The 27,386-nt window shown below is 35.0% G+C and overlaps 4 protein-coding genes across 4 annotated transcripts in view; 2 read left to right on the forward strand and 2 right to left on the reverse strand.

Moving 5' to 3' along the window:
* Grd (GABA-gated ion channel) overlaps positions 1–27,386 on the reverse strand; it is a 142,157-nt gene that overhangs the window by 92,168 nt on the left and 22,603 nt on the right. The gene's annotated exons all lie outside the window — the stretch shown is intronic.
* On the reverse strand, positions 10,706–12,421 carry LOC108550848 (tigger transposable element-derived protein 1-like). The gene has a single exon (XM_017904743.1). It carries the CDS (start codon positions 12,419–12,421, stop codon positions 10,706–10,708), a length of 1,716 nt encoding a protein of 571 aa, XP_017760232.1.
* LOC108550873 (farnesol dehydrogenase-like) lies at positions 16,181–19,952 on the forward strand. The gene is made up of 6 exons (XM_017904771.1): positions 16,181–16,509; positions 18,338–18,464; positions 18,619–18,751; positions 19,221–19,361; positions 19,701–19,762; positions 19,839–19,952. Exons 1-5 carry the CDS (start codon positions 16,197–16,199, stop codon positions 19,731–19,733), a joined length of 747 nt encoding a protein of 248 aa, XP_017760260.1. The 5' UTR covers positions 16,181–16,196; the 3' UTR covers positions 19,734–19,762; positions 19,839–19,952.
* Positions 22,454–27,056, forward strand: LOC108550850 (uncharacterized). Its single transcript, XM_017904744.1, has 8 exons — positions 22,454–22,495; positions 22,576–22,922; positions 24,024–24,061; positions 25,187–25,355; positions 25,510–25,642; positions 25,996–26,136; positions 26,505–26,566; positions 26,643–27,056. The coding sequence occupies exons 1-8, from the start codon at positions 22,454–22,456 to the stop codon at positions 26,644–26,646; spliced, it is 936 nt and encodes a 311-aa protein (XP_017760233.1). The 3' UTR covers positions 26,647–27,056.

Consider the following 27,386-nt stretch of genomic DNA (forward strand, 5'->3'; position numbering starts at 1 on the left):
AAAATACCAAAATTCTTACACGAAACGTGTAATACTAAGCTCAAAGTCAAACAGAATAATCGCGTTAAACGATATATCCCGGATTAAAAATAACGATCAAAAATAAAAAATTCATGCTCCACTTGAATCAGCGACGAAAAGAGCAAGAAGAACGATCAAAAATAACTCAAACTACTGCCAAAGTTTTTCTACAAAACCTATACCACTAACATCTACGTGAAACAGAATAACTTCCTTAAAGGATGCACTGCAAAGAACGACGAAAAATTAAAAAATTCACGTTCCACTTGAATCAACGACAAAGAAGAAAAGAAAAGTAGAGGAATATAATCCAAACGACCGCCAAAATTTTCGCGCAAAACCTACGACCCCACAGCCAAGTCAAACAGAATAACCACCTTAAACGAAACATCCCGAGGAACTTAAATTAAAAATGAAAAATTCCGCTTCACCTGAACCGGCGTAATAAAAAAGGGAGAAAGAGAACGAAGAAGGAAAAGAAGAAAAAAGGAGAAAGTGAGCCAAACGATTTCCGACGTCGATGAATCCTTTGAACGAGCCACCTACCCTCGCCACCCCGTCGAGGTTGCATTAAATCGGATAAAGTCGCGAGGGTGAGATGATAAAGGTGGAAGGTATTCGGTGCCGAAAGGTTCTCGCACGTGAGTTCTTGTCACCGTGTTTTGGGATCAGCCGCATGTTCCCAGAGCTACTCGTAGATCGGATCGGCTCGTGACAGCACGATAAAAGATGGATGATGAAAAACAAGGATGCCGGTGGAACAGCGAGTTAAACGGAGAAACTCCGTATGAAGAGCGCTCCAAGATGGCACCGTCAGCAATATTCAGGATCTTCTTTGTCCCACCTTCTGTCCCTCTCTCCCTCTCTCTCTCTCTCTCTCTTTCTCTCTTCCAGCCTGCCCACACTTTGACTTCGACCTCCGACGCAACCACCCTCTTTTCGCCTTACATCCCCGATAACCTATATTCTCGACGTTGCAGCCGCGGAACCTCAAGGAAAGAATTTCCCTCTTAACCTGCATACACGGTAACGCCAGTCGTTGATTTCCATTGACGGTGGAATGAACCCGGAAATTCCCTAGGAATCATAGAGATATATCCCCGCTGTTAGCCCGGACCTTAGGCGCTGACGAGAACGAGTCTCTTTAAGACAATCGAAACGTTTCGACGATGAAATTTATCGAGTCTTTGGGTAGAAGGGACGGTTTAGAAGGAGGGTGGAATCTATTTGAAGGAAGTGCTGGGGTACAGGCGAAGATAGATGAGTTCTGCGAGTCTGGCGTGGCGAGAACGTGTGTTCGGGGAGATTAGTTCGGTGTTTATGGAAATTAATAGTTAAGCAATTATCGTGGAAATTAATAGTGGGACGAATTGAGGTTTGTTTAGGCTTATGGTGGAAGGCTGATTGGTTGGATGAACTGTTAGTGGTGTGGAATGGTAACGACGAAGGGGGTTGAATGCTTGAGCAGCGTGTTTTGATGAAAATCAGTGGATAAGGGATTTTTTGGGGGGAATTTTTATTGTCATGATGAAAGACTGGTTGGTTAGATGAACTATTAGTGGTGTGGAATGGTAACGACGAAGGGGGTTGAATGCTTGAGCAGCGTGTTTTGATGAAAATCAGTGGATAAGGGATTTTTTGGGGGGAATTTTTATTGTCATGATGAAAGACTGGTTGGTTAGATGAACTATTAGTGGTGTGGAATGGTAACGACGAAGGGGGTTGAATGCTTGAGCAGCGTGTTTTGATGAGAATCGGAGGATAAGGGATTTTTTTTAGGAATTTTTCTTGTCATGTTCGATATATGTAATCCATTATGATGGAATTGGTGTGCGGGATAATCGGAAGTTTGGTTGATTGGAAATCCGGATAATCGATGTTCTACTTTATCTAGATTGCAGTGAAGTTCACGAACGTTGCAGATTTAGAATGCGATAAAAACTATTTTTCTTGAAGAATCGATCTATTCACGAGTGGTAAAACGAATCTGAAAAATCGAAAACAACCATGACTCGTGAAAACGACTTGGAGATTTCATAGGGAAATGCAGAGAAGATGATTCTGCATTACGACCATGTATGCTTCGATGTTACAGATCGTGTTATTAAATCATCTCGTGATTAATTATTCTGTTTGTAGACATGTTCTGTCTACAGCAAATGGTTAATAAGATTATTCTCTTCGCAGTTAAACTTTACATTCATGTATGGTACGCCTGAGAAACTTTACTAGGGGAAATCGCTTTGGTATTAAAGAGGAACTATCGTGATCGCTTAACGCGCTTGTAAACTGTTATGTTATGTTCCTTTCTATTTAATTAGCGTCTTAAACACTGTATTAAAAAACAATCAACGTTGTGTAACGAAAAATTAAATCAAATTAAGACAAAATAAGATCTAAAAGAGATAAGATAATCTAAAGATCTACCTACCATTGGAATTTTTGAAAAAAAAAAATGAGCAAGAATTTATTTTAATATTTCAATTTTAAAACAGTAAAAAGCTTAGTAGAATAATTAATAAAGAGTACAATAAAAAAGTTGATAAATAAATATTTTAATTGTACAGACGAAAGCGTGGAACACAGTAATCACTACCTAATTAAGTAGGTAGTGCTGTACGAAGCTTCTATTGGAAAATAAATTCTCAGGGAAGATCCCCTTTAATGAACACCTTTGTGACATAACAATTAACTATTCTTCCATTCTTCTTTCCCAGCTTAAACTACTGTAAAATCTATCGAAATTCGGTAAAAACATAAGAAATTCGTGAATTATCGTTGCATAATTACATAATTATTTCAACCTAACAAAATAAATACTTTCCTCATATATTTATTTAAACCTAATTGAAAAAGATCGTAAACCTAAATTAGTATTTGAGAATTTTCGTGACCGAACATATATATATATATATAACCTTTTTAAAAAGCTAATTAACCTTCCATTATGAGCCCCTAAGATCAAAGATCACGAATCTACTACTTTCTCCGTTCCTTTTTGGTGTTTCAAAAAACCAGAAATGCTCGTAACGAGTATACATCAGACTGGAACCAAAAAAAAGAGGAAGAAAATGAAAGATAGAACGTAAGCTGAACGCGAGCTTGCTCGGTTGAAGCCTCTTTGCTTAAAGAACTTTCGCGGAGTGCTTTCGATGCTTTCCCGCGATCTCGAGTATATCCCATCTTCCGAGGCTGCTTCTGGATCGAGTACTGATTAATTTCATTTGACACACCGCCGATTTATCTCGTTTCGCGGAATATAAATGAAACAGTTAGTAAAATCTAGCGGCAAAACCATTTCCGAACGTCAGAGGAAACTTTCTTTTCACTCGCGGGAACTCGTGATGAGATAACGATCGGTATTTGGGTTGTCCTCGGGAAAACGCTTTACGAAATCTACTGGATTTACAGGATTTACAGGAAATTTTGCTTCAATAGCGCGTCACTGTTCGGTTTTCAGTCAGAAATTCTTGTGGATAACTCTGTGGATAACTCTGTGGAAAATAATTTAAAAGACGCGATGACTTGGAACGACTTGGATTCCATTCGATTAAGATATTTACCTGAATTTATTTAGGAATTTAGAAGAATTCGATTTTATTTCCTTTTTTTATAAATTATTGGAATACCTATATAGTTAACGATGAGAATATCGACTTACAACGTGTAAAAATAAATCATACAGAAATGATAATAATTGCAGCGATATTATGAAGACAAACAGCTGTATTATCACGTTTCTATTTGGAAATTAATATTAATTTTAATATAAAAATTTCAACTACTGCTTTCAACTTTGACTATGTGGTTTGCCTTTTACTATACGTACAATCAATTTTTCAATATTTCCTGTTATTTCTTCCTATTCCATTCTATTCCCATTTCATTTCTTCCATTAGTGATGGTAGGTTTAGTGTTAATTAGTAACTCCAATATTAAAATGATACAATGACTGAAAACTATATATTGCAATAATATTCGTAATATTTAAATTTCACTAGAACAAACACATTTATTTTGCCTAATTTATATTGCCTATACAATTCTTAATAATTAACCGTATTACAGTACCGTATTATACTACTAACCTAATAATTAAAGTACACGCTCAATTCGTAAATCTAGTTTTAAAGTACATCAAGCTCTGAAATAAGATATTTAAACGACTCAATATTCGCGTGCTGAAAAGCGTTAGAAATGTCAGAACTTTCTTCCATTCGCATGCAAAAAGAGCGTGGAAGAAAGCCGTCAGGTGTCCCAAAATTCAACCACGAAAACGTTCGATTTTGCCACGGGATATTCTCCGGAGATGCACTAAATCTCCACAGTGATAGCCTCGGTATCCAATGTGCGAGATTCGCGGAAAAAGACCACGTTTCCTTACGATTTTCCGTTATCCTTTTGTAATCTCTTCGATCCGAGATTTCCGCGAAGAAATTATAGAAAATAAGGCATCGACGAGATTTTCAGCTCCAGGTAGATTCCTGGAGATCAAGAGGAGCGGAATTGGCCAGCAGAGGATCAACTTCTATTCCATTTTCTTTCCCCCTTTCCCTATTTATTCCTTCTTCCCCATTTTTCTTCTTTTTCCCTCGCATTGTTTGGAAAAGAAAAGCAGTTGGCTCGATGGTAATCGATACGGAGGTCTAACGAGCGTTTCACAATTAGGGATGGACTTTGCTGCAATTTGTCAACAGCGAATCCACGGTTTTCTTAACTCTTCCAGTCATAATTGGACCGACTGCTGCCGACGTTAATTAATACTTATAGTTTAATGAGCTTTCGGTGTCAATAACGAAGTTAAAGCTTGCTAGAACTTATTTAGATGTTGCTCCGGAACAAACAACTTAGGTTGCTTTTAGAGGACCGGAGTTAAAAATGGGATGAAAAAGTTTGCACAAGACCTGAAATTGGAATACTTCGCTCTGCCTTGTTCGTTTATTCTAGCGATTTCGACTGGTCTGATTGACGTGTCGGTGATTTTAATGAGCAACCGTGACAGAGGAGAGAAAGAGAATTAGGGAAGCGTGCAGCCGGTCTGCTACGTTTAGCAACGATTGTTTATGCAATTAACAGGTACAAACACAATCAAGAAGCTCGGAAAATTCGTGCGTCCAAAGTGTTTGGTGGTGCGATATTTGAACAATAACGTTGTATACTCGGCAAACAAATTAATTTTGTAGACACATGAAACTTGTGACGGATCAAGGCACGTCGTTCACTTTCTGTTTGCAATTCTGTCTAATTCTGATACTTTTTCTTCTATCTCTCTCCATCGAAGCTTGAATTAATGAAGAATATTGAACAAATTATAGACAATTGAGAAGAATATAAATAAAATAATAAATAAGGATATAAATAATTCCCAAACATAATTTTATATTAATATTATAGAATTATTGGGTGACAGCAACACGTCGATGGTAAATAACAAATATATAATTTATTGTGAACTAATTCCAACGCTAATAACTCTCACACTCGCTATCTCTCATAGAACTGTCCCCTTTCTCGTCTTCGCACCCTTATTTAAAGCTTGCACTCTGTCTTCTTTCATAGTCATGCTCTCTTTCTCAATCACGCATTTCTCACAACCTCGCCCTCGGTGGGTCACGTACCCAAACACTCGGATGCATTTCGCTCTTCACTTGTATTCGATACTAACATAAATATCCCGTCACTCGTCTTTCCATACGCACTCCAGATAACATTGAAAGCTCGAGTCAAACCAGAGATCGCTGTTTATTATCATCTATTTTCGAGGAACTGCCCAAGAGTTCCCATGCACTCTACAGTCATACCTACGCAAAAGATACTGACAGGCTGTGATCTTATACCCCAATCACCCCACGCTTACCATTTCCACAATATTACATTTCTATATTATTAATAGTACGCTTTAAGCTCACGCGTGATGTACCATTCGAAACCTGAAACTTTCGTCACCAAAGTAACTCGTACTCATCCATCAATCGACGATCATCGATAAAAATTTTACTCTTCCCAAGTGCGGGAAATTAATCGTCAAAGTGGCCTAAGAAATTTAACGATCGGCAAGAAACCATTACGCGTTTCAACTGGAGAGCTTAGCAAGAAAATTAGTCCGAGTGTCAGTAGGCATTATACGCTGCGAAATGCATGAGAAATTAAATACTTAGGATGGAGAGGGATAATAAATGTTGAAGAATCGCAGAGCTGGGAAGGGCATAAAAACGGAAGTAGCGAAAGCTCGTTTCGCGTACGAGGCAAGAAAAAGGTAGGGCTAGGCACGGAGCCGAGTTTAATTTGCAATATTCCATGTTTGCTCGGCCCACGATGCTCACGAAAGTCTTCTACTTTGCTGGCAACCCTCAATCCAGGGTCGCTTCATCATCTGACGAAATGAATCTGTGAACGTTTGTCACAACACAGCGCTGGGAAAACGATCTCGTCCTCTCTCGGAGTTTCACTTTTCAAGCTCCCGGATAAAATACCGTGAAATGTCGTTACCACGGTAAATGAATAATTAACGTAATGAAAATAAAAATTAAGCGGCGCAAGTTGGCAGCCAAGGAAATAAGAGAAAGAGAAGGAAGATACAGAGGTTGAGGAATGGAAAACATTTTTCACTTGTTATTTAATTACCGCAATCCTCTATGGTGTACTTGTATGTTTTAATACTAGACCTGTAGTACCTGTAGTAGTATCTGGAATAATTGAAATGGTACGATGAAAATAATTTGGTCTATACAAGGTGGTCCGATGAATTTAGGTTGTTGTTTAAATTAAATTATTAATTTGAATAAATTAATTACTTTAAATATCTCTGTTATTTTTGGAGATACGAATAAATTTTACGTACAGATATAACGTGTGAGTTATAATTTTGATAACGGTGGGAGAATTTATATAAATTTCGAAGATTTCAGAGTTATCTTTGCTTCCTTAAATCGCATGCTATATTTTCCTATTCTTGGGAAAATAGTGGGTATTTATATACCAATAATATACAGAGTGTATTATTAAATATAATTAATTGTAATAATTAATAGTAAAAAATTCTGAAATGTGATATTGATTTGATGAATCCTAACAGGAAGCATAACTTATTGTTAATATTCCATATTTTCGTTTATACCTTTTTTGACAACACGTTATATGACATTTTTCCCTATTTCCCTATATGCAGCTATAAAATATACTGACAAGTTTTGATACCTCAAATCTGGGTCTACCCTGTATAATAATGGATTCATATTGTAATTATACAATGGGTACAATTACATTTTTATCTTCACAAAAACGAATATTAATTTTGTCGAAATTAACTGCGCATTCTCAATATTTAACTAGAAAAATAGAAAATCTAAAGTTTGAGTGGTTTGGTAGTTACAGAGTTTAGGTAACGCATGTATCATGCGAGATGCCTTTTAATCAATATTCGCATGATGGGTAAGATGATCCAAGTTCCACCATATTTCAAAGTTTCCCCACGAATGATACGATAAAACGGGATTTTTACGAAGAAAAAGTTTCGCGACCAATTGACCTCTCGAGTCTCGAATAAACCCAAAATTACTTTTGTCAAGAAGTTCGAATATGGAGGAACACCTTGAGAACAGGATCTTGTATCATATCTAAAGGGTATAATGGAATTTCGAGCATCTTGTATCGATATCAAATATCGAAGTGATGCGGGAGAAATAAACGTCGGGAAACGAGAAGCGAGAGAATTTGTGCAAACATTTACATTTTTGCTTATGTAAATTCATCTATCGCTAGTGAATTTTTATTTTTCTCAATTTTATTCCACTCTCCCAAATTTCTATTTTCTCATAGATTTTAAAATATTTAACCGTGTTCAATATTCGACTTACAAATACTATTATAATTTATTATAATAAAAAAAGAAAAATTTTCCATGGCAACTAACGACATAATTATAATTTCAAAATTCTATTTTACCTTTGTAAGCTTTTTTGTGAAGGTATTCTATCATTCGTTATTCATTTTCCACATTTTTACATTTTTAAAATTTAATAATAAAAATTTCTACATTTTTTTAAAATTCCATTTCACCTTCGACATAACCTATCTTTGTGCGATGCCTTGCTTAAAAAGCAGAAAAGCATTTAAATATGTATGTATAATTCTGTTACACGATTGTATGGCTTTCCTATGAGGATATTTATTCTAGCCATTTCTTAAAAGATTTCAGAGCGAGAAGTATGTCTCTTGGTTTTCAAATTTTTCTCGTCTTTTCGTTCATATTTCTCCCATTTTTCCGCTGTTTATCTCGCAGATGTTCATCGATCTGCTGGCACAGCCTCGATCGTAAGTCAAGAATGCAGTCTAGCGAAATGGAGATAAACCTGTGACGATTGATCGCGAACGCTTTCGAGGGTTCTCGATACCGTCCTTGACACCTGGTCCTTTGTCTTCTATTCTGCCTATGCTTTCACTTAAAACCGAGCAACATAACTTTCTTCGGCTTCTTTTTTTTCAAAGCCATCTTCACTGTGCGCCAAATTTATCACGCCACTTGTAAATTCAGATTACGATCTTCAGCCATCGATTTATATCCCCTGTATTCTTTGTATTTATTCAAATAATCGAATCGTCGCGCTAAAATGTACAAAACATGAATTTCGGGTGATGAAGACTTCGTTGAAAAATCTTTCTACATCTTTCCGAAATTATTGCTATTTTCATTTAATTTTATTAATTCACGATTATCCTATAATTTATATTTTAATTTCTTCAACGATATTTATCAATATTTCAATTCAGTTTTATTTTATATACTTTATATTATTGATACCAAAACGTACAGCTCTTAATTATATGTATGTCTTCATTTTTATTATATCACTTTAATGTAGTGTTAATATTTCAGATAAAATTTAAATTTTATAATAATTATATTTAATTTACTAAACTCATCATTTTCTTGACGATCCTATTATATTATTTTTAAAACACAATTTTTTAGTTTCATAGAAATTAGTAGATGTTCATTTTACTCGATATTTAATCCTCGCAGGGAGCTAGTAGGCGTGTAAAATAATTTTCTCATTATTTCCTGCTCAATCGACGAGGTCGCGATGATGGTTGCAACGCGAAAGTGTCCTTTCCGGAAGATCCGGAAATTGCAAACTGCCTTAACGGAGGCATGATGGAAAACGTCATTGCGGATGAGACAGGGCCCTCGCGAGTTTCCGAAGTCGATTCTCGTTCGACAGTCTTGACTTTGGCAGGAATCCAGGAAGCAGCCTTGCCACGCATAAAAAGATGGATTCTCACGATGCGACCAATGTTATCCTGCTTTTGAAATCCTCTTCGTGCAGATTTAAATATATTTTCGTCCGAACAAAAATCTGTTGCACGTGAATTGCTCGCTTAGGGAGAGTCTATACCTAATGGTAGATCGGTGGATGGGAATTTTATCGAAGAAAAATATTACCTAGATAAAATTATCAACTCACAGTAATTTATAATTACTGATACTTGCATTTCAAAACTTGTTGCATATAAAATTATCTAAAAAAATCTAAAAATCTCCTATCGATGAGAGGGACGAAAAATATTGGCAACATAAAGTTATTAATAATTCGTAATTACTGATATTTGCGTTTAAAATTATTTTGCATGCAAATTAGTCAATTGAAGAACATCTGCTTTTGTCGATAAGCAGTAGATACAAATTTTTCGGAATATCACTAAAATAAAATTCTTGATAATTCGTAATTGCCAATATTTATCTTGAAGAATTTTTACATGCAAAATGGTCAAAGAGAAATAATCTATTCCCAGCCATGGAACAATATGTAGTCCTTATACAACCAAGTATAAGGTTATTGGAAATTAATTATTAATAAATTATTACGGGTAAATTATTAAAATAAAAGATGATAAATAAATTTGTCTGAAATACGTTCAATAACGTGGTAAATTTCGATTTAAATATTGTTTAGGTATTCTTCCCACGTAGATAATCCACCTGCCAGACGCACGGTTGTTACAGACATAAGTCAAGAAGATCAACGCTGAATTTCGAGATTATTGAAACGTCTTATCGATAAATCGTAGGGATTCCGCTTGACGAATAGTAGCGATTTATCTCGACATATCCTTTGAACTGCTCTCGTCATCCTCGCGATTTTTCTCCGAAAACTATTCCTAACATTTCATTTAACGTTTCACCCTTTCTACTCCTAACAATTTTCCCCAATTATCCAATTTATGTATTTAACGAACAAGTATAAATTCGCTCTACGTGTCATCACAATCCAAGGACGCTCGCAAAATGAAAATTTTCCACGTTAATAGTAACAATTAAAAGAGATATACAGTCAACCCTCCTATAACGCGGTGAGTGCGTACCGCGTTATATGGAAACCGCGCTATAAGAAACTCGGATTTAACCGTACAAACCAGGCTAATTCGTAGCGCGTTCTATGGAAACCGTCTACCGCGTTGTATGGAAACCGCGCTACAAGAGACTCAGAATAAGTACAAATCACATCATTCGTACCGCGTTATATGGAGACCAATAAATACAAAAGACAAGATAAATTATAAATTATTTTTATTGAATTGAAGAGTTCATATAAGGAAATGATGAAAAAAATGAAACAAAAACTAAACTAAAAAACTGTTTTCCAACAAAAACAAAAGAAAGACTTTTGTAAAATGATGTAATCTTTCAACACTCATCCTCACTGTCAGATATGAGTCGCCTAACTCGCCTTCTTTTAATGGGCAAAATGTCTTCCTCACTTGGTTGATCTTCACATTGGTTTTCGATTGTAGCTTTTTTTTCTAACTCCACTAAAATCTCTCTATAGGGAGCTAAGCAATTTCTTAACTCTCTTTTAAACTTTGCGCTGCGCACCGTTGAATGATCAGTTTCAATGAAATAAAGTTCTAATTCTTTAGCCAAATTTAGCCCTTTTTTCACATCTTGTAAATCGAGATTTGGCACCCATTCGTTTTCCTTATTTTCGTTTACCAATGCATTTGAGGTGTGTGCATCAATTAATTCCATCAGTTCTTCCTCATCTAAAGTTTCTTCCCCGAGTACTAGTTCTCTTACATCCTGATGGTTTACTGCAAATTCTTCATCGTTTAAACGAGAAGCAATGTTTACTATTTCTGTAACTGGGAGTGAAATTGTAGAATCATCTTGTATTGCTTGAACCATTTGAGGTAAAAGAGGTTTCCAACACGCATTAAGCGTTGATGGTTTAATTTCCGCGCAAGCCGATGACACGGTTCTAATACAATCTAAAATAGAAAATTCCATCCACACTTGAGTAAGAGTTTTATTTTCACTATTTTCTAATCTGTCGAAAATGGTTTGGAAAAGTTGGCGTGCATAGTACATTTTTAAAGTTTGAATGACTCCTTGGTCCAAAGGTTGTATTAATGACGTGCAGTTAGGAGGAAGAAAGACAATTTTCACATTTGGGTGGTCCAGTTCTATGTTGTGGCAACCAGCGTTATCAATAACCAATAAAACTTTGAAATACAAATTTTTTTCCATCGTATAGGTTTCCACTGCCGGGATAAAACAATTATAAAACCAATCCTTAAATAAATCTTGAGTCATCCAAGCTTTCTTATTAGATCGCCAGAATACAGGCAATTGGCTCTTATTAATGTTTTTCATTACACGGGGAGTTGAAGAACGATTTATTATCATGGGTTTTATCATCAGGCTCCCTGATAGATTGCTGCACACATGAAGGGTGATACGTTCTTTTGAAGGTTTAAACCCCTGAGCACGCCTTTGATTTTTCGAAATGAAGGTCCTAGATGGTAGTTTTTTCCAATATAATGCCGTCTCATCGGCGTTAAAAATCTGATCAGGTGAATAACCTCCTTCATTGATAATTCTAGCTAGTTCCAGCTTATAATTTTCGGCAGCCTCAACATCTGCTGAGGCCTGTTCTCCTTGAAACTTAATATTGTGCAATGTGTACCTTTTTTTTAGTTTTTCAAACCATCCTTTACTCGCGACAAACGAATGATTTTCTAGCCCTGCATAAGAATGCCCAATATTCCTTAAATGTTCGTAGATTTTAAGTGCTTTCTGCTTGATAAGATTTCCACTGATAGGAATCTTTTTGGCTATACAGTCTTCCAACCAGATCATTAACGCCCGTTCCATTTTAACCATATTAGAATTTCGTGTGCGAGTAACACGTTTCGCACCTAACGGACAGCCATCTGCCACAGTTTTCCTTATATTATCTGCATTTTTCTTTAAGGTTCGAATTGTAGATTCATTCAAATTTGTTGATTTTGCAACAGACGATATTTTTTCCCCGCCTTCTAAACGATTTAAGATTTGGATTTTATCTTCAAGCGATATAAACTTTCTTTTTAATCCTTTCCTTGTTTCTTTTGTGTTTGACATGATGCAAATCTAGGGTTAATAATTACTTTATTATTATTATATTAGAACAAATGAAGAATATTACTTACAGTATTGTGTAATGTTGTCCAATTATAAACCACAAATTAAGCAGCAAAAAGCTGAACGAATGGACGGTGCAGACAAAATTTTAGAAAGAATTGGTCATCAACGAGACGTACTGTGAAACAGCTCTGAGACGACTGAAACCGATGCCGTAAACGGCTAAGACATAAGCAGAACGTAGTTTTTCTATAGTTCACGCGACAATGTAGTCAAAAGATCACATATATATCTTTCATGTTACAGTTTCGTTAGACACACAAACGCATGGCACGCTGTCGATGCGAAACTATTTAGTTAATAGAAGTGGAAGATAGCGCATGAGGAGCCCCACCCGTGGACAACGCTGATATAAACATATCCAGTTAAAACCATTCATTGGGTGCACGGAAAGAACTGATGGGACGTTGTTGAACGGAAACCGCGCTGTAAGAGTACCGCGTTATAGGAGGGCTGTCGCAATTTCAGCTCCGCGTTATATGGAAACCGCGTTCTGAGAGTACCGCGTTATAGGAGGGTTGACTGTACTCTATCATTAGCGGCACTTTTGCATGAATTTTATCTATTTTAAAAATTTCACCAGCCATTTGAAGGCAATGTTTGCAATTTTGCCAAATTATTTTGTCATAATGTCATAATAGAGAAACTATAAATTTAACGATATTTATAAACGTATTCTGCAGGTGCAAATAGACTACACATTTCCTCGCTGGGTTATTACATATAAATATTTACGCGAAGAAACTATCAAAGAACAAAGTCTGATCATCGGTATGAAGAAGTAGGAACTGAAACGAGAAAAGTTTGCGGAAGAAATCTCGGCATGGAGTAGCCTCGCGGCATGTATAACTCGAATGAAATCGAATTTAACGATTTCTTTAAGATTTCGGATGTATCTATTTCTCAACATCACCTGCTCCCGTCCCCGGGACGGGATACGAAGTACTAAATGGAAAAGAAGCGACTAGGGGTTACGTTTAACAAAGGTTCAATGGAATTCAATTTCAACTGGAGATGTTCGAACCTTCGAAGCTACACCCGCGACTTTTTCCGACGTCTCACTCTTCACAATTATTCGATCGTACTTTTAATTTTATTTCTTCCTCTAATATCTCCTTTTTCTCTTTTTCAAATCTCGAATACGTTCACGTTTGAAGAAATTATCCCTTCGCACATTCGTAAGAGAAATATTTGCAAAATCTTGGCAACAGTTTAGTCAAATATATGTCTTCGCTATAAAATTGGCAAATATGAAATTTAAGGGAATTTTTGCAGAATTTTATTCACGATCCAAAAAGTTGATACATTGCCGACTCGAAATATAAAATATAAAATATTGAAGATATAGGAAGGTAAATTTAACGTGTATCGAAGATATATTTCTCGAAAATTTAAGATACAGTGTCTTTTTGAATTTATTGTAGTAATACGAAAATATTCGAATTTTAAATTTCTCGGAAAAACACTGTTGAGATCAATGCACTGTTTGTGGTAACATGGAATTTTAAATCTGGACTGTTTTATATTTGAGAAAAATTGTTATTTTTAGAGAAAATCCTATGCATGCTCGATGAGATTAGAAACGTGCAGAACAAGAGCAGAGACTATTAGCACCACAAAAGGTCAGCAAGATAGCGAGTTTGACGATGCTTTACGGAAGAGGTATCTACGGTAAGGACAAATCTCCATCGCTTCCCCTTAATCCTATTTAACTTTGCACATGCGAACCAGAGTGTCGATGCTCGCAAGTACGAACGAAGTCGTATCCCTAATCAGAACTTCCGCTTGCTGAAATTAATTTCGACGTGGCTGGAAACCGTCTAAGTGACATTAGGCTATTTTTGATTAGGACGAGAACTGATTCAATCCATTTGACACGTATTCGAATATACATTCCAGACAATTTCGTACACTAAAAATTCCGAGTTACCGGAAATAATACCTACACAGCACTGTAAAATTATTACAGTAAATATGGTAAATAATAAATTACAGAATTTTTATAGAATAAGTATTATAAATAATTTTTAATATTAAAAATTTCGAAATATCGAAGATGTTACCTACATATCCTTGTACAGTTATCATAACAGTTATGGTAACTAACGAATGTCAAAATTTTGTGTTAACCGTATTTCATTTAATCACGTATCATCATTTGCTATCGTTTATTGAAAGTTGTGACTTGCAACTGATAGTCTTTTCTTCTCAGTCATCGTGAGATAAGATAACATATTACTGACCTTATGCAATCTTAAGTCAACGAACATATTGGAAAGATATTAAATTCTGAGCAAAAAATATTAATTATTCGTTTCTTCCAGGATAAATACAATTTGTACTAATTACTCGTTTATTATGCGATATAATGCAATTTGTAGTCGTACGTTACTTGAAACAATAAGAGAAAAATTTTTGGAAAAATCGGAAAATAAATAGCTTCTTCATATCTAACGTTTACTTCGTTATCAAAGTCTGAAAATATTATGCTTGCAGTATATATTTAAATATACATATAGCAAGAGAAGCGTTATATACTCAGAATATACTCTCGAGCAAGTAATATCCTTTTATCGGATGTTGATAAAAAGTTATTTATATCGTAAAGAGAAAACCTACAGCTAAATGGTACTTCATTCGAAGATAAAATTAAAAAGAAGCTGCTGATCTTGGTAAAAAATAATCGGAATTTTTTATTCCTTCTATCTTTTTAAATTAATATTAGCATTTACAAATGCTAATGACAAAAAAGATTCGATGAGATTCGAAAAGATTCGCTTTCGATAAAATCCTGAAAATAAAAATTTGATCGTGGAATGAAAATCTGAGTAGAAAATCCGAATAAAAGAACTGCAATTACTGCACGATAATTAAGATACATTACATGACGAATATTCTTCTCTTTTTTCTCTTGATAATATATAGTTAATTACCCGACTTAATTATAATTATCAAAGCAATAATCTTTTGTAGGATTTGATAGTACAAATCAATTTGCTATGCAATCTGAACATTCGAAAAGTACCGATAGGGAAGCAATTTTCTTTAATTCTCTGAAAGTATCCTGTACAGTGTGCACTCGCAATAAGAGTACTCGAAATTGCATTCAGCCTCTACTAAGAATAAAAAAGGTAAAAATTCTTTCTTTGGAAAGCAAAGTCCATGCACATAATTTTGAAATACACACAATCGATGTAGCACGATGTCATGCAAGATTACTTGTTATGAGCATCATTATCATGTAATTATAACAAAGCAAGTCATCCTTATATTTAACTCAGCCAACTATAGTAAATCTACCTTACCCTCGATAACGTAATCGCCATACGAGTATAATCTGAATACATATATTTTGGGAAACAATATTCCAGATCTTTAAAAGCGATTACCCAATCCCATGTCTTCCGACCTCCAGATTCAAAATAGACACGATAGAGCAACCATAATTTGCCTAACGAAACGCACAAACACGTGAACCCGTGTATCCTCAACTCCTTAACTAACCAATTTCATGATTATAAAATTTTTATTTACCCGATCAACTTTTTATATCTGACGAAGACTAATCTCTGTCTGTTTGAGAACAGTCGGCCTATCTAGACTTGGTTAATCTCAAAGATATGGCACAGCGGGCCAATGATTGGTTGGTCGACACGCAAGCAAGTGTGAAATTAAGCATATAAAGCAACAGAAAGTGTGTAAAGTCAGTCGTCGTATGATAGAATGCAAGATGAATCGTTGGAGCGGAAAGGTAGCGATGGTGACCGGCGCGAGTAGCGGCATCGGTGCCGCGCTAGCGAAATCTTTGACAAGTCAAGGAGTAATAGTGGTCGGCATGTCGAGAAGATTGTCAAAGCTTCGGGAATTATTTAGCACGGAAATCGGCAAGAACAAGTTTTACCCGATCGAATGCGATGTCACGAAAGAGGAAGATATCCTGAAGGCGTTCAAATGGGTGGAGAAGGAGCTCGGTGGCGTTGACGTCTTGGTGAACAACGCTGGAATCAACACGATGAAACCTATCATAGGTAAAATTGTCAATGTCGATTTTTTCAGTACCTTATAAGACATACGTGTTATTTTCGATCTTTGATTCGACCTTTTTCTGACCTGACAGTAAATTACACAAGGTGATCTGAATGTACGTTATAAATTACTGTACTGTGTTTGTATCACGCTAAGTAGTTTCTTGCTGAATTACATTAACCCTGAAACATGTATTAGGTTCTATAAGTAGCTATTTTCATTCGCTCATTTTCATAAATAGTTTTCATGTGTTTGATAAAACGAAAATGTTCTCAATAAACGATGAAATCGAAAATCAAGAACCACTTATATATCAGTGATTTCGCTAGTTTTAAATAAGAAATGGAAACTATTTAGCGTGAAAAATGAATGATTTCAAATTAACGATGGATTAATCTATGCAAGCCATGCTCTTGGTCATTTTTATATCCTACAAAATAGAAATATTCACGAGGAAAAATATTTAGCCTTTGTATGAACATGACTGGGTACATGACAAAATATTTTAGGTTCGCGAGTCGTAATCATATTTTGATAAAGTTATACCAAACATTTGCACTGTCATTCTGCTACTGAGTCGTAATTTTTATTCGACTTAAGTCAAAATTAATTGCGAAATGATAATAGACAAGAGAAAATATAAGAGTACTATCTGTTTAGCCGAAAAATTGGAGTTTTATTAGATGTCAACAAATATGTGTTAGCGTTGATAATAAATTTCGCGTATATTTAGTATTATAAGTTACATTTCTATTCGCGAACTCTTATCGTCTACGAATTACTGTTTCATTTCTCTGATTAACGGAATTTATATTGCATACGCGTATTCGAATCAATTCACCGAATTCAATGTCAATAACATGATTATTTACGTAACAATATTATTATTGAGTATATTACTTAATAACAGCGATGAATTTCCAAGCGATTTTCACAAAAAGTCTCTGCTCTCTATGGGCAACCTGTTGCTCGAAGATGTTCAAAACACAATAATTTCACTTCCCTAGAAACCATTTCTAGTCGCTTAGACTTAATTGATGTTAGTATCTGATAATGTAAAATTTGAAACAGAGATAATAAGTGTGAACAATAATCGTAATCAGGAAAGGAGACGTATTATATAAAAACAGACTTGTCATAACAATGAGTAAAATATTATTGCAAACCGGAATAATTATGAACAAATCGAGGAATGTAATATATAATTAACCGCTAGGTCAACTGTTACGTCTGTTAAGTCAACTATTACGTCTGTTAGGTCAAATATTAAAGATTAAAGTTTGATTTTCTCAAGGAACTTCTATCCTCCCTGTTTCCAGACTCAATTTCATTGAAAGCGAAGGCTCACAGTAAAGAAGAAGAATTAAAGGAGTAACAAAGATAAACTTGCAACTTTAGATTACTTGTCTCAGCAATTGTACACTTTTATGCGACACTTTACACACCTACGTGCGCAACAAACACACAGTATAGTCACCGGCGTTGTTTTACAGCGATCATCGACCGTGATCACGATGGCCATCATTTTTAATTCAACAGTTATACGTATAGCAACCTGCATTCTTTCCTTGCGACCGAAAATCGGCGCCATTACATAAAGAATACTCAATGATTTTCCTAACCGAAGTTCCATGACCTCAAGTTATCTTCCTCGATACTCTAATTATCTTGAAATTATCAAATGATTTCGATCATTTCCAATAGTGATGAGAATAAAAACTAAAGTTGAAACCTTTAACTTCTTCACAGTATCTCATTGCATGAGAATCTCATGAATTTTTAGCGGAGGAAGAATCGACGACGAAGTGAGTCACGAACCTTCTGTTGCAGAATCGAATAGCGAAGAATGCCGTAATCTTATAGAGACCAACCTGATAGCTCCGGCAATTTTTGCACGAGAAGCCATACTCTCCATGAAGAAACGTAACGCAGCCGGTCACATAGTCAACATTAACAGGTACGTACTTCGATAAAAATGGAAACGTGTGCCAATCATAGATACACGGATATATTTGTGTACGCTTCTTACCAGAAATGTCAAGAAATATTCAAATGTGCAATTTTTTCGCTCACATCTCGACACGACCTTTGCATGTTTACACGATTTACAGCATAGCTGGACAATTCGCTGAAAGTATAAGCGTGCCACTCGGCATGTATTGCCCAAGTAAATATGGCCTCAGAGCTCTGAGTACGGAACTTCGACACGAAATCACAACAGCCAAATTGAACATCAAAGTCACGGTAAGAAGTCACGATTTGCTAAATCAACAACTGTCTAGCAGTCTAGAAATTTCTTCTCACTTCACCCTTTAAATTTATATACATCTAGTTAATTGTTAAGTAGTATTAAATATTGAAAGTTTTAAATAGAGTTGTACATAAGAAAATATTTACAATCGAAAGTATTAACCTGCAATCACCAGTTTTCGAATAATTTACGATTATTAAAATTGTGAAAAAATTGTTTTAAATGTAAAATTAAGCTACTCTGAAGAGGAAATTACACTAATGAGAAATTATCATAGCTCTCTCATACCAGTAATAATATTATACGGGATTCGTGACTTCTTCTAGGAAACCTGTATTTAATATCTCATATACCTAATTCGTGTTATACAATCCGTGTAATTGAATCTATCTGCATTTTACACCGGCAATTTAAAAATTGAAACGATACATTGTGGAACTTTTTGATTTTATATTTCCACAGAACATCAGTCCTGGTGCTGTAGATACCAACATGGTAAGAAATTTAATGCCAAATATAGACTCCATGTCTGTCCCAATGTTGCAAGACATAGACGTCGCCAACGCAGTCGTTTACACCTTGGGTACACCTGAAGGTGTGGAGGTAAGATTAAATCGATATAAAAATTGTTTCAGAAATTAAAATTTCTCCTAAATCGATGCAAGATCAATTTTCGACAAAATTTCCCTTAAAAATCCTACTACGATACCAACGCGAGATATCTGATTATTGAAAGAGAACTTAATTATTTTAGAATTCTTTGAATTTCTTATTTTCTAAAAATACGATAAATTATGCTACTAACCGATGGAAAAGCAGCACGTTACAAACATACTAAGCAAATAGAAAAAAAATAATTACTAGTAGAAACTAACATGAACACCAATACTTATCTACAACGACACTGCTCGATTCATATGTTCATGTGAATAATGTTGACAGGTTTCCGAAATTACATTAACGGCAAAGAAGTAAATAATAGGCATCTCGAAAGAACTCACGCGGTAAGTTTATGTACTTGACAAACATGTAAATATAATCAATATAAATATAAATATGTATAACGTGAACGCATTTTAGCCATGCTAAGGAGCCCAAAAGAGATCGACATGACTGGCTAGCTAGAAAAACACGATGTGATTTATGGCGATAGAAAATAGTTAGGACAGATACTTGAAGAAATTTGAAGAAGTAAGTTATGTTTGATATAGGAAATATATTTGAAATATATTATGAACATGATATATGAATATATTATGTTTTATACATGAAATAGTTTACGTGCGATTTCCTTATAACATTTTGTAATTAATTTTTATCTCCTGTGTCGAGATAAAAAATAAATGAAGATACGTAACATTATGATTGATTGATGTGGCGATTGATGAAGAAACTGTGTTTTATAATACGTATGCAAATATATTATAATATATTTTCCTTTTTACTACAATTTCCGTATATTATTATTAAAACTTTAAATGGGAATAATCCGAAACAAATTGAGGTATACATTCCATGCTGATTAAATAATTGTTATACAAATGGTCAATTTAAGAAGAAACATCTAATTTGTAAAACAAATAAAGCCAATATGATTTTTGAATTGTTTTATAATATATTTCTGACCCATGTCTCGAAATAAAGATCTAAGCAACAAATTTTCCAACATTTCTGATAAAATCTCAATAGGGATTGTCAACATAAAAGAATTTATCAAATCCTCATTGCAAAAATTGTAAATTATAGTAAAAAATAAAAAAAATAGACAAAACCTTGCTGATTATCTTTTGAACTTTAAAACTGAACGACTGCTGAAATTCGATTTACAGCAAAACGTAAATATAAAAATAGTGACAAATGTGAGTATAGAAATTTTCTGCTTTCGCTATAAACGATATCGAATGCAAAGTCGTGGATACATTATCTATACTGATTCCAGCATGATATTAAAAAATGATCGATAAATTCTGAAGTATGATAAAAACAAAATACTTTGACTTGTCGAGCAAATACAAGAAAATATCGACGTATGATTAATCTCGAGAGCTTCTGACCTGATTTTTAAAAGACTTTTAAGATGTAATGTGCAAAATTGCTTCTATTAAAAGATCTACCTACAGAGAGGGAACATATTTTTACTTTACATTATTTTACAAATTTCGAATAATTACTAGTAAATTTTTATTTTTATTTTCCTTTTTTACCATTAATTTTATACCTCACTGTAATAATTTTCTTGTAATTTTTCTAATGGGTTAATCCCGTATAAATAAATAAATAAATAAATTTTATAGATTTTATAAATTTTAATAGATTCAAACATATATGGAAAATTCTATTTTATTCCAACGAATTATGAAATATGAATTTACGAAAATAATAAATACGTGAAATATAAAAATAAAATGCTGGAATATCGATTTCTTTGCGAAAGAGAAGCTAACGAATAAAGAATACAAAAAGAAGAGAAACACGAAAACAACTTTTGTAAAGCAAGCAAAGATTAGAGAGGTTTTTGCTTGCTTTCCCAGAGGATCCTACGGTTATCCTTATAGAAACTCTGTAGCATACTCAACTTACTCTGAGTAGCATACATTGGAAAAACTGAGAGAAGTTTAAGCACACAAGCTAGAAAACAACGTGTAACGTGTGAGGCCATCAAACGAGTTAAAGATATCAAATTCAATTTAATAAAAATGAATATATAAAAATAGGGAAAAACACATTTTTCCGAAATATAGAAACACGAGAAATAAACGAAAAGAAGCAAATACAAGCTATGAAATTTAAATCAGAGTATATTTAATTCTTTCATCAATTCTTTTGATTTGATAAATAATAATTCAAAGATATAAATACGTGCTATTCCCGACACATGTAAAGAAACATATTTTCCCTATAGCTTTACTCTAAACCCAGAATTCTTACTGTGTCATGTGCGTTTCAAATATACTCACGATACAGCATGTTATCCTGACATTGAAATCACAGATATACAGCGAATCTATCTATAAGTAGGATAACGCAATCATCGCTCCCGAAAAATACATATGTCCCTATCTAGGAAAAAAATATTTCACAGCTTCGGACATACGAGTTCCGATTTTCATTTTTACTAATGCAAAAAGCGATATTCAAATTGAAGCCATGAACGAATTCCTAGAAACCAGAGAATAGAAAAAATGTAAATCTCATACAAAGCAACGAAAAATATTCCTTTCACTATTCCATCCAATTGCTCTGGAAAAACGTAGGATACTTGTGCAATCTTCAATGCCAATGGAAATAAAAAAGAACAGTATTTGCATCTTGTAAGCACACTATTACACCCATGAAAATTATTACACAGCCTACAAGTATACACTATCAAAACAACGAACTATCCTCTTTCCTTACTCAACTATGTACCCATAATTAATTTCACGGCATTAGCAAATCGATCCCCGAATTGATAAACTCCATAAAATGACATTTAAAAATCCAACTTAAATACGAAACATCCAACATCGATCAAAAACCTCGGCACAAGGATTTACCAAAGTCACAATCCCCATTCCACGCCTTGCGATCTTCGAATCCGATCAAACAAGATCCAACCATAAATCGCCTATGAAAACACGTAAAAATGTCTACCTGACCACCTTCACAACCATGAAATTCGTAATTACTTGACCGACTATTCTACGTCTGACGAAATGACTCAGTCTGTTCGTGACAAGAAACTATGCGTGGACATGGTTAATCTAGAAGATACGCTGCGCCATGTTGCTAATTGATGGAATCAATTCATAGCAGAGCCTGAAGTTACCCATATAAGGCAACGGAAGGTTGCGTGAGCAGAGTCAGTCCGAGGTACGTCAGTGCACAAGATGAATCGTTGGAGCGGAAAGGTAGCGATAGTGACAGGCGCGAGTGTCGGTATAGGTGCCGCGATAGCGAAATCTTTGGGAAGCCACGGAGTAACAGTGGTCGGCTTGGCAAGGCAATTGCCAAAGCATCGGGAACTTATCGCGGAAATCGGCAAGAACAAGTTTTACCCGATCGAATGCGATGTGACAAAGGAAGAAGACATTCTGAAGACGTTCAAATGGGTGGAGAAGGAGCTCGGTGGCACAGATATTTTAGTGAACAACGCTGGAATCCTCACCTTAAATCCTATCATAGGTAAAATTGTCGATGTCGATTCTTGCAGTACTCATAAAGCATGCGTGTTATTTTCTATCTTGTTTCGTTCTCTTTCTGGCTAGGAAGCAAATTACACAAGGTGATTTGAAAATATAATATAAATTATTGTATGTGCTTCGTATTACTGAATAGTTTCTTGCTGTATTAGACTGGTCGAGAAACATATACTGAATTTTATAAGTACCGATTTTCATTCAACTGAATAGTTTTGATGCGTTTGGCAAAACAGAATGTTCGCAATAAAAGATGAAATCGAAAAACAAGAAACAGTTATCTTACCTTACCAGTGATTTCACTAGTTTTAAATGAGAAATAGGAACTGTTTCGTGTGAAAAATGAACGATTCTAAATTAACGATGGATTAATCTATGCAAGCCATGCTCTTGGTCATTTTTATATTCTGCGAAAGAGAAATATTCAAGAGAAAAAATATTTAGCCTCTGTATGAACATGATTGAGTAAATAGCGAAATATATTTTTATTCCATTTAATATTTTGAACGAGACCTTATGTGTTAAATTCGCAAATCATAATCACATTTTGAAAAATTTATACCAAGCATTTGCACTATCATTCTACCACCGAGTCATAATTTTTATTTCATACGATTTTCTCGAGTAACTTCTATTTTCTATGTTTCCACATTCTATTTCATCGGAAACTAAAGTCCATTGTAAAGAAGAAGAATTAAATGTTAAAGAAGAAACTAAACTTAACTTGCAACTGCAAATAACTTGTGTCGAGAATTGTACACTTTTATGCGACACTTTACACGCCTATGTAGGCATCAAACACACAGTATAGTCACCGGAGTTGTTTTACAGCGGTCATCGACCGTGATCACGATGGCCTTCATTTTTAATGCAACAGTTATTCGTATAGCAACCTGCATTCTTTCCTTACGATCGAAAATCGGCGCCATTACATAAAGAATACTGAATGATTTTCCAAATCGAAGTTCCATGACTTCAAATTATCTTACTCGATACTCTAATTATCCTGAAACTATCAAATGATTTCGAGCATTTCCAATAGTGATGAGAATAAAAACTAAAGTTGAAACCTTTAACTTCTTCACAGTATCTCATTGCATGAGAATCTCATGAAATTCTGCGGAGGAAGAAGAGGCGACAAAATGAATCCCGAATCTTCTGTTGTAGAATCGAATAGCGAAGAATGCCGTAATCTTATAGAGACCAACCTGATAGCTCCGGCAATTTTTGCACGAGAAGCCATACTCTCCATGAAGAAACGTAACGCAGCCGGTCACATAGTCAACATTAACAGGTACGTACTTCGATAAAAACGGAAACGTGTGCCAATCATAGATACACGGATATATTTGTGTACGCTTCTTACCAGAAATGTCAAAAAATATTCAAATGTGCAATTTTTTCGCTCACGTCTCGACACGAACTTTGCATGCTTACACGATTTACAGCATAGCTGGACTATTCGCTGAAACTTTACCCATATCACTCGGCATGTATTGTCCAAGTAAATACGGCCTCAGAGCTCTGGGTACGGAACTTCGACACGAAATAATTATGGCTAAATTGAACATCAAAATCACGGTAAGAAATCATGTTTTGCGATACATCCTTGTTTATCAGCTTTGAAAGCTATTTTAAACTGCTGGTTTTACGATTAGATATGTTAACAAAATGAAATATTATTAAAATTGTCTAAAAATTTATTAAAAAAACAGATTCAGCTTCTCTGAGGAGAAATTACGCCAATGAGAAATTATCATAGCTCCCTCATACTAGTAGTATTATATGAGATTTGTGACTTCTTTTGAACAACTCGAACTTGATATCTGATATACCTAATTATCCGTGTAATTATACCTCTCTGCATTTTAACATCGGTAATTTAAACAATGAAACGATACATTGTGGAACTTCTTGTTTTTCTATTTCTACAGAACATCAGTCCTGGTCCTGTAGACACCGACATGATAAGAAATGCATTGCCAAATGTAGACACCAAGTCTGCCCGAATGTTGCAAGACATAGACGTCGCCAACGCAGTCGTTTACACCTTGGGTACACCTGAAGGTGTGGAGGTAAGATTAAATCATTTTAAAAATTGTTTCAGGAACTAAAATTTCTCCTAAATCGACGCAAGATCAATTTCCGACAAAATTATACAGAAAAATCCTACTACAATACTAATGCAAGATGTCTGATTACTAAAAGAGACTTTTAGCTATTGTGAAAATACGATTTAATTCTGCGGAGGAAGAAGAGGCGACAAAATGAATCCCGAATCTTCTGTTGTAGAATCGAATAGCGAAGAATGCCGTAATCTTATAGAGACCAACCTGATAGCTCCGGCAATTTTTGCACGAGAAGCCATACTCTCCATGAAGAAACGTAACGCAGCCGGTCACATAGTCAACATTAACAGGTACGTACTTCGATAAAAATGGAAACGTGTGCCAATTATAGATACACGGATATATTTGTGTACGCTTCTTACCAGAAATGTCAAAAAATATTCAAATGTGCAATTTTTTCGCTCACGTCTCGACACGAACTTTGCATGCTTACACGATTTACAGCATAGCTGGACTATTCGCTGAAACTTTACCCATATCACTCGGCATGTATTGTCCAAGTAAATACGGCCTCAGAGCTCTGGGTACGGAACTTCGACACGAAATAATTATGGCTAAATTGAACATCAAAATCACGGTAAGAAATCATGTTTTGCGATACATCCTTGTTTATCAGCTTTGAAAGCTATTTTAAACTGCTGGTTTTACGATTAGATATGTTAACAAAATGAAATATTATTAAAATTGTCTAAAAATTTATTAAAAAAACAGATTCAGCTTCTCTGAGGAGAAATTACGCCAATGAGAAATTATCATAGCTCCCTCATACTAGTAGTATTATATGAGATTTGTGACTTCTTTTGAACAACTCGAACTTGATATCTGATATACCTAATTATCCGTGTAATTATACCTCTCTGCATTTTAACATCGGTAATTTAAACAATGAAACGATACATTGTGGAACTTCTTGTTTTTCTATTTCTACAGAACATCAGTCCTGGTCCTGTAGACACCGACATGATAAGAAATGCATTGCCAAATGTAGACACCAAGTCTGCCCGAATGTTGCAAGACATAGACGTCGCCAACGCAGTCGTTTACACCTTGGGTACACCTGAAGGTGTGGAGGTAAGATTAAATCATTTTAAAAATTGTTTCAGGAACTAAAATTTCTCCTAAATCGACGCAAGATCAATTTCCGACAAAATTATACAGAAAAATCCTACTACAATACTAATGCAAGATGTCTGATTACTAAAAGAGACTTTTAGCTATTGTGAAAATACGATTTTGAATCGGTGGCTGGGAATTCATTAAATTTCTCGTTTTTTAAAAATTCGATAAATTAATTGCTACTAACCGATGGTGAAACAACACACTACGAAATATACTAAGAGTACAGAAAAGTTATTACTAGTAGAAACTAACGTGAACATCCGTTTGTTACGTATACTGACACTGTTATATTTCGACATTCATGTGAATAATGTTTGTAGATTACCGAAATTACGCTAGTGCCACAAAATCAAAATTTAGGTGTACCAAGAGATTTCCCCCGGTAAGTTTACATGCTCGACAAATATGTACATATAATCAGCGTTAATATAAATATGTATAACCTAAACACATTTTAGCTAGTCACAGAGGTATGGACGAAACTTTGACGATTTAGGAAAACACAAAGATGTTTATGGTGACAGAAGAAAGTTAACATACATAATTGAAGAAAATTGTGGAAATAAAGAGGCACGTTAATCTACGTTTCCCTCACAACATTCTCTAATTGATTTTTACCTTGTAGTGTATTAATTTACATTATTCAATTGATTATCTTAAATAACAAGATACAGAAATTGCTGTGAACGAAAGAATAAATAGAAATGCAGTTTATTTGTCTGTTCCCACAGATATGCTTATAATGATGTTATATCCCTAATTTACTATTTATCTCGACAAACCAGATATGTTTAAGCACATAAGCTAGAGAACATTGTGTAACCGAAGACTATCAAGCGAGTTAAAGATTTAAAATTCTATTTGATAAAAAGTGTATATCGTCAATAGGTCGACCGCAATTGGCGACGGTTAATGACGACCCAAATCTCTTGAGGAACTTGTATTTTTAGTGAACTGTATATTTTGTGATTATTCCGGTGAACTCCTCTGATCTCTTTGAATGTTATTTGCTGGCTGGCTGGTACTGACTAAACTCACTTGTGCGATGCACGATCTTTCGGAGCCCATGGTTTTCAAAGGGAAATCGGTTTTCCTATTGGTGGTTGACAGGACCGAGGGTGGGCCCTCGGTCCGCGAATCACATGCCCCCAAAGAAGGGAGGACCGTCTTCCGCGACCAGGTCTGCCGGTGGAGGAAGCCTC

Source organism: Eufriesea mexicana, unplaced genomic scaffold (genome assembly GCF_001483705.2).
Source record: "Eufriesea mexicana isolate 0111107269 unplaced genomic scaffold, ASM148370v2 scaffold3255, whole genome shotgun sequence".
In the NCBI taxonomy this organism is placed as follows: Eukaryota; Metazoa; Arthropoda; class Insecta; order Hymenoptera; family Apidae; genus Eufriesea; species Eufriesea mexicana.

Bases quoted from the DNA above. Each gene is read 5' to 3' on its own strand.
- LOC108550848 (XM_017904743.1), bottom strand. From the start codon at position 12,421: ATGTCAAACACAAAAGAAACAAGGAAAGGATTAAAAAGAAAGTTTATA.
- LOC108550873 (XM_017904771.1), top strand. From the start codon at position 16,197: ATGATAGAATGCAAGATGAATCGTTGGAGCGGAAAGGTAGCGATGGTG. The intron at 18,465-18,618 runs GTACGTACTTCG...CACGATTTACAG, and splicing joins CACATAGTCAACATTAACAG to CATAGCTGGACAATTCGCTG. The intron at 18,752-19,220 runs GTAAGAAGTCAC...ATATTTCCACAG, and splicing joins AATTGAACATCAAAGTCACG to AACATCAGTCCTGGTGCTGT.
- LOC108550850 (XM_017904744.1), top strand. From the start codon at position 22,454: ATGACTCAGTCTGTTCGTGACAAGAAACTATGCGTGGACATG. The intron at 22,496-22,575 runs GTTAATCTAGAA...TACCCATATAAG, and splicing joins AGAAACTATGCGTGGACATG to GCAACGGAAGGTTGCGTGAG. The intron at 25,356-25,509 runs GTACGTACTTCG...CACGATTTACAG, and splicing joins CACATAGTCAACATTAACAG to CATAGCTGGACTATTCGCTG.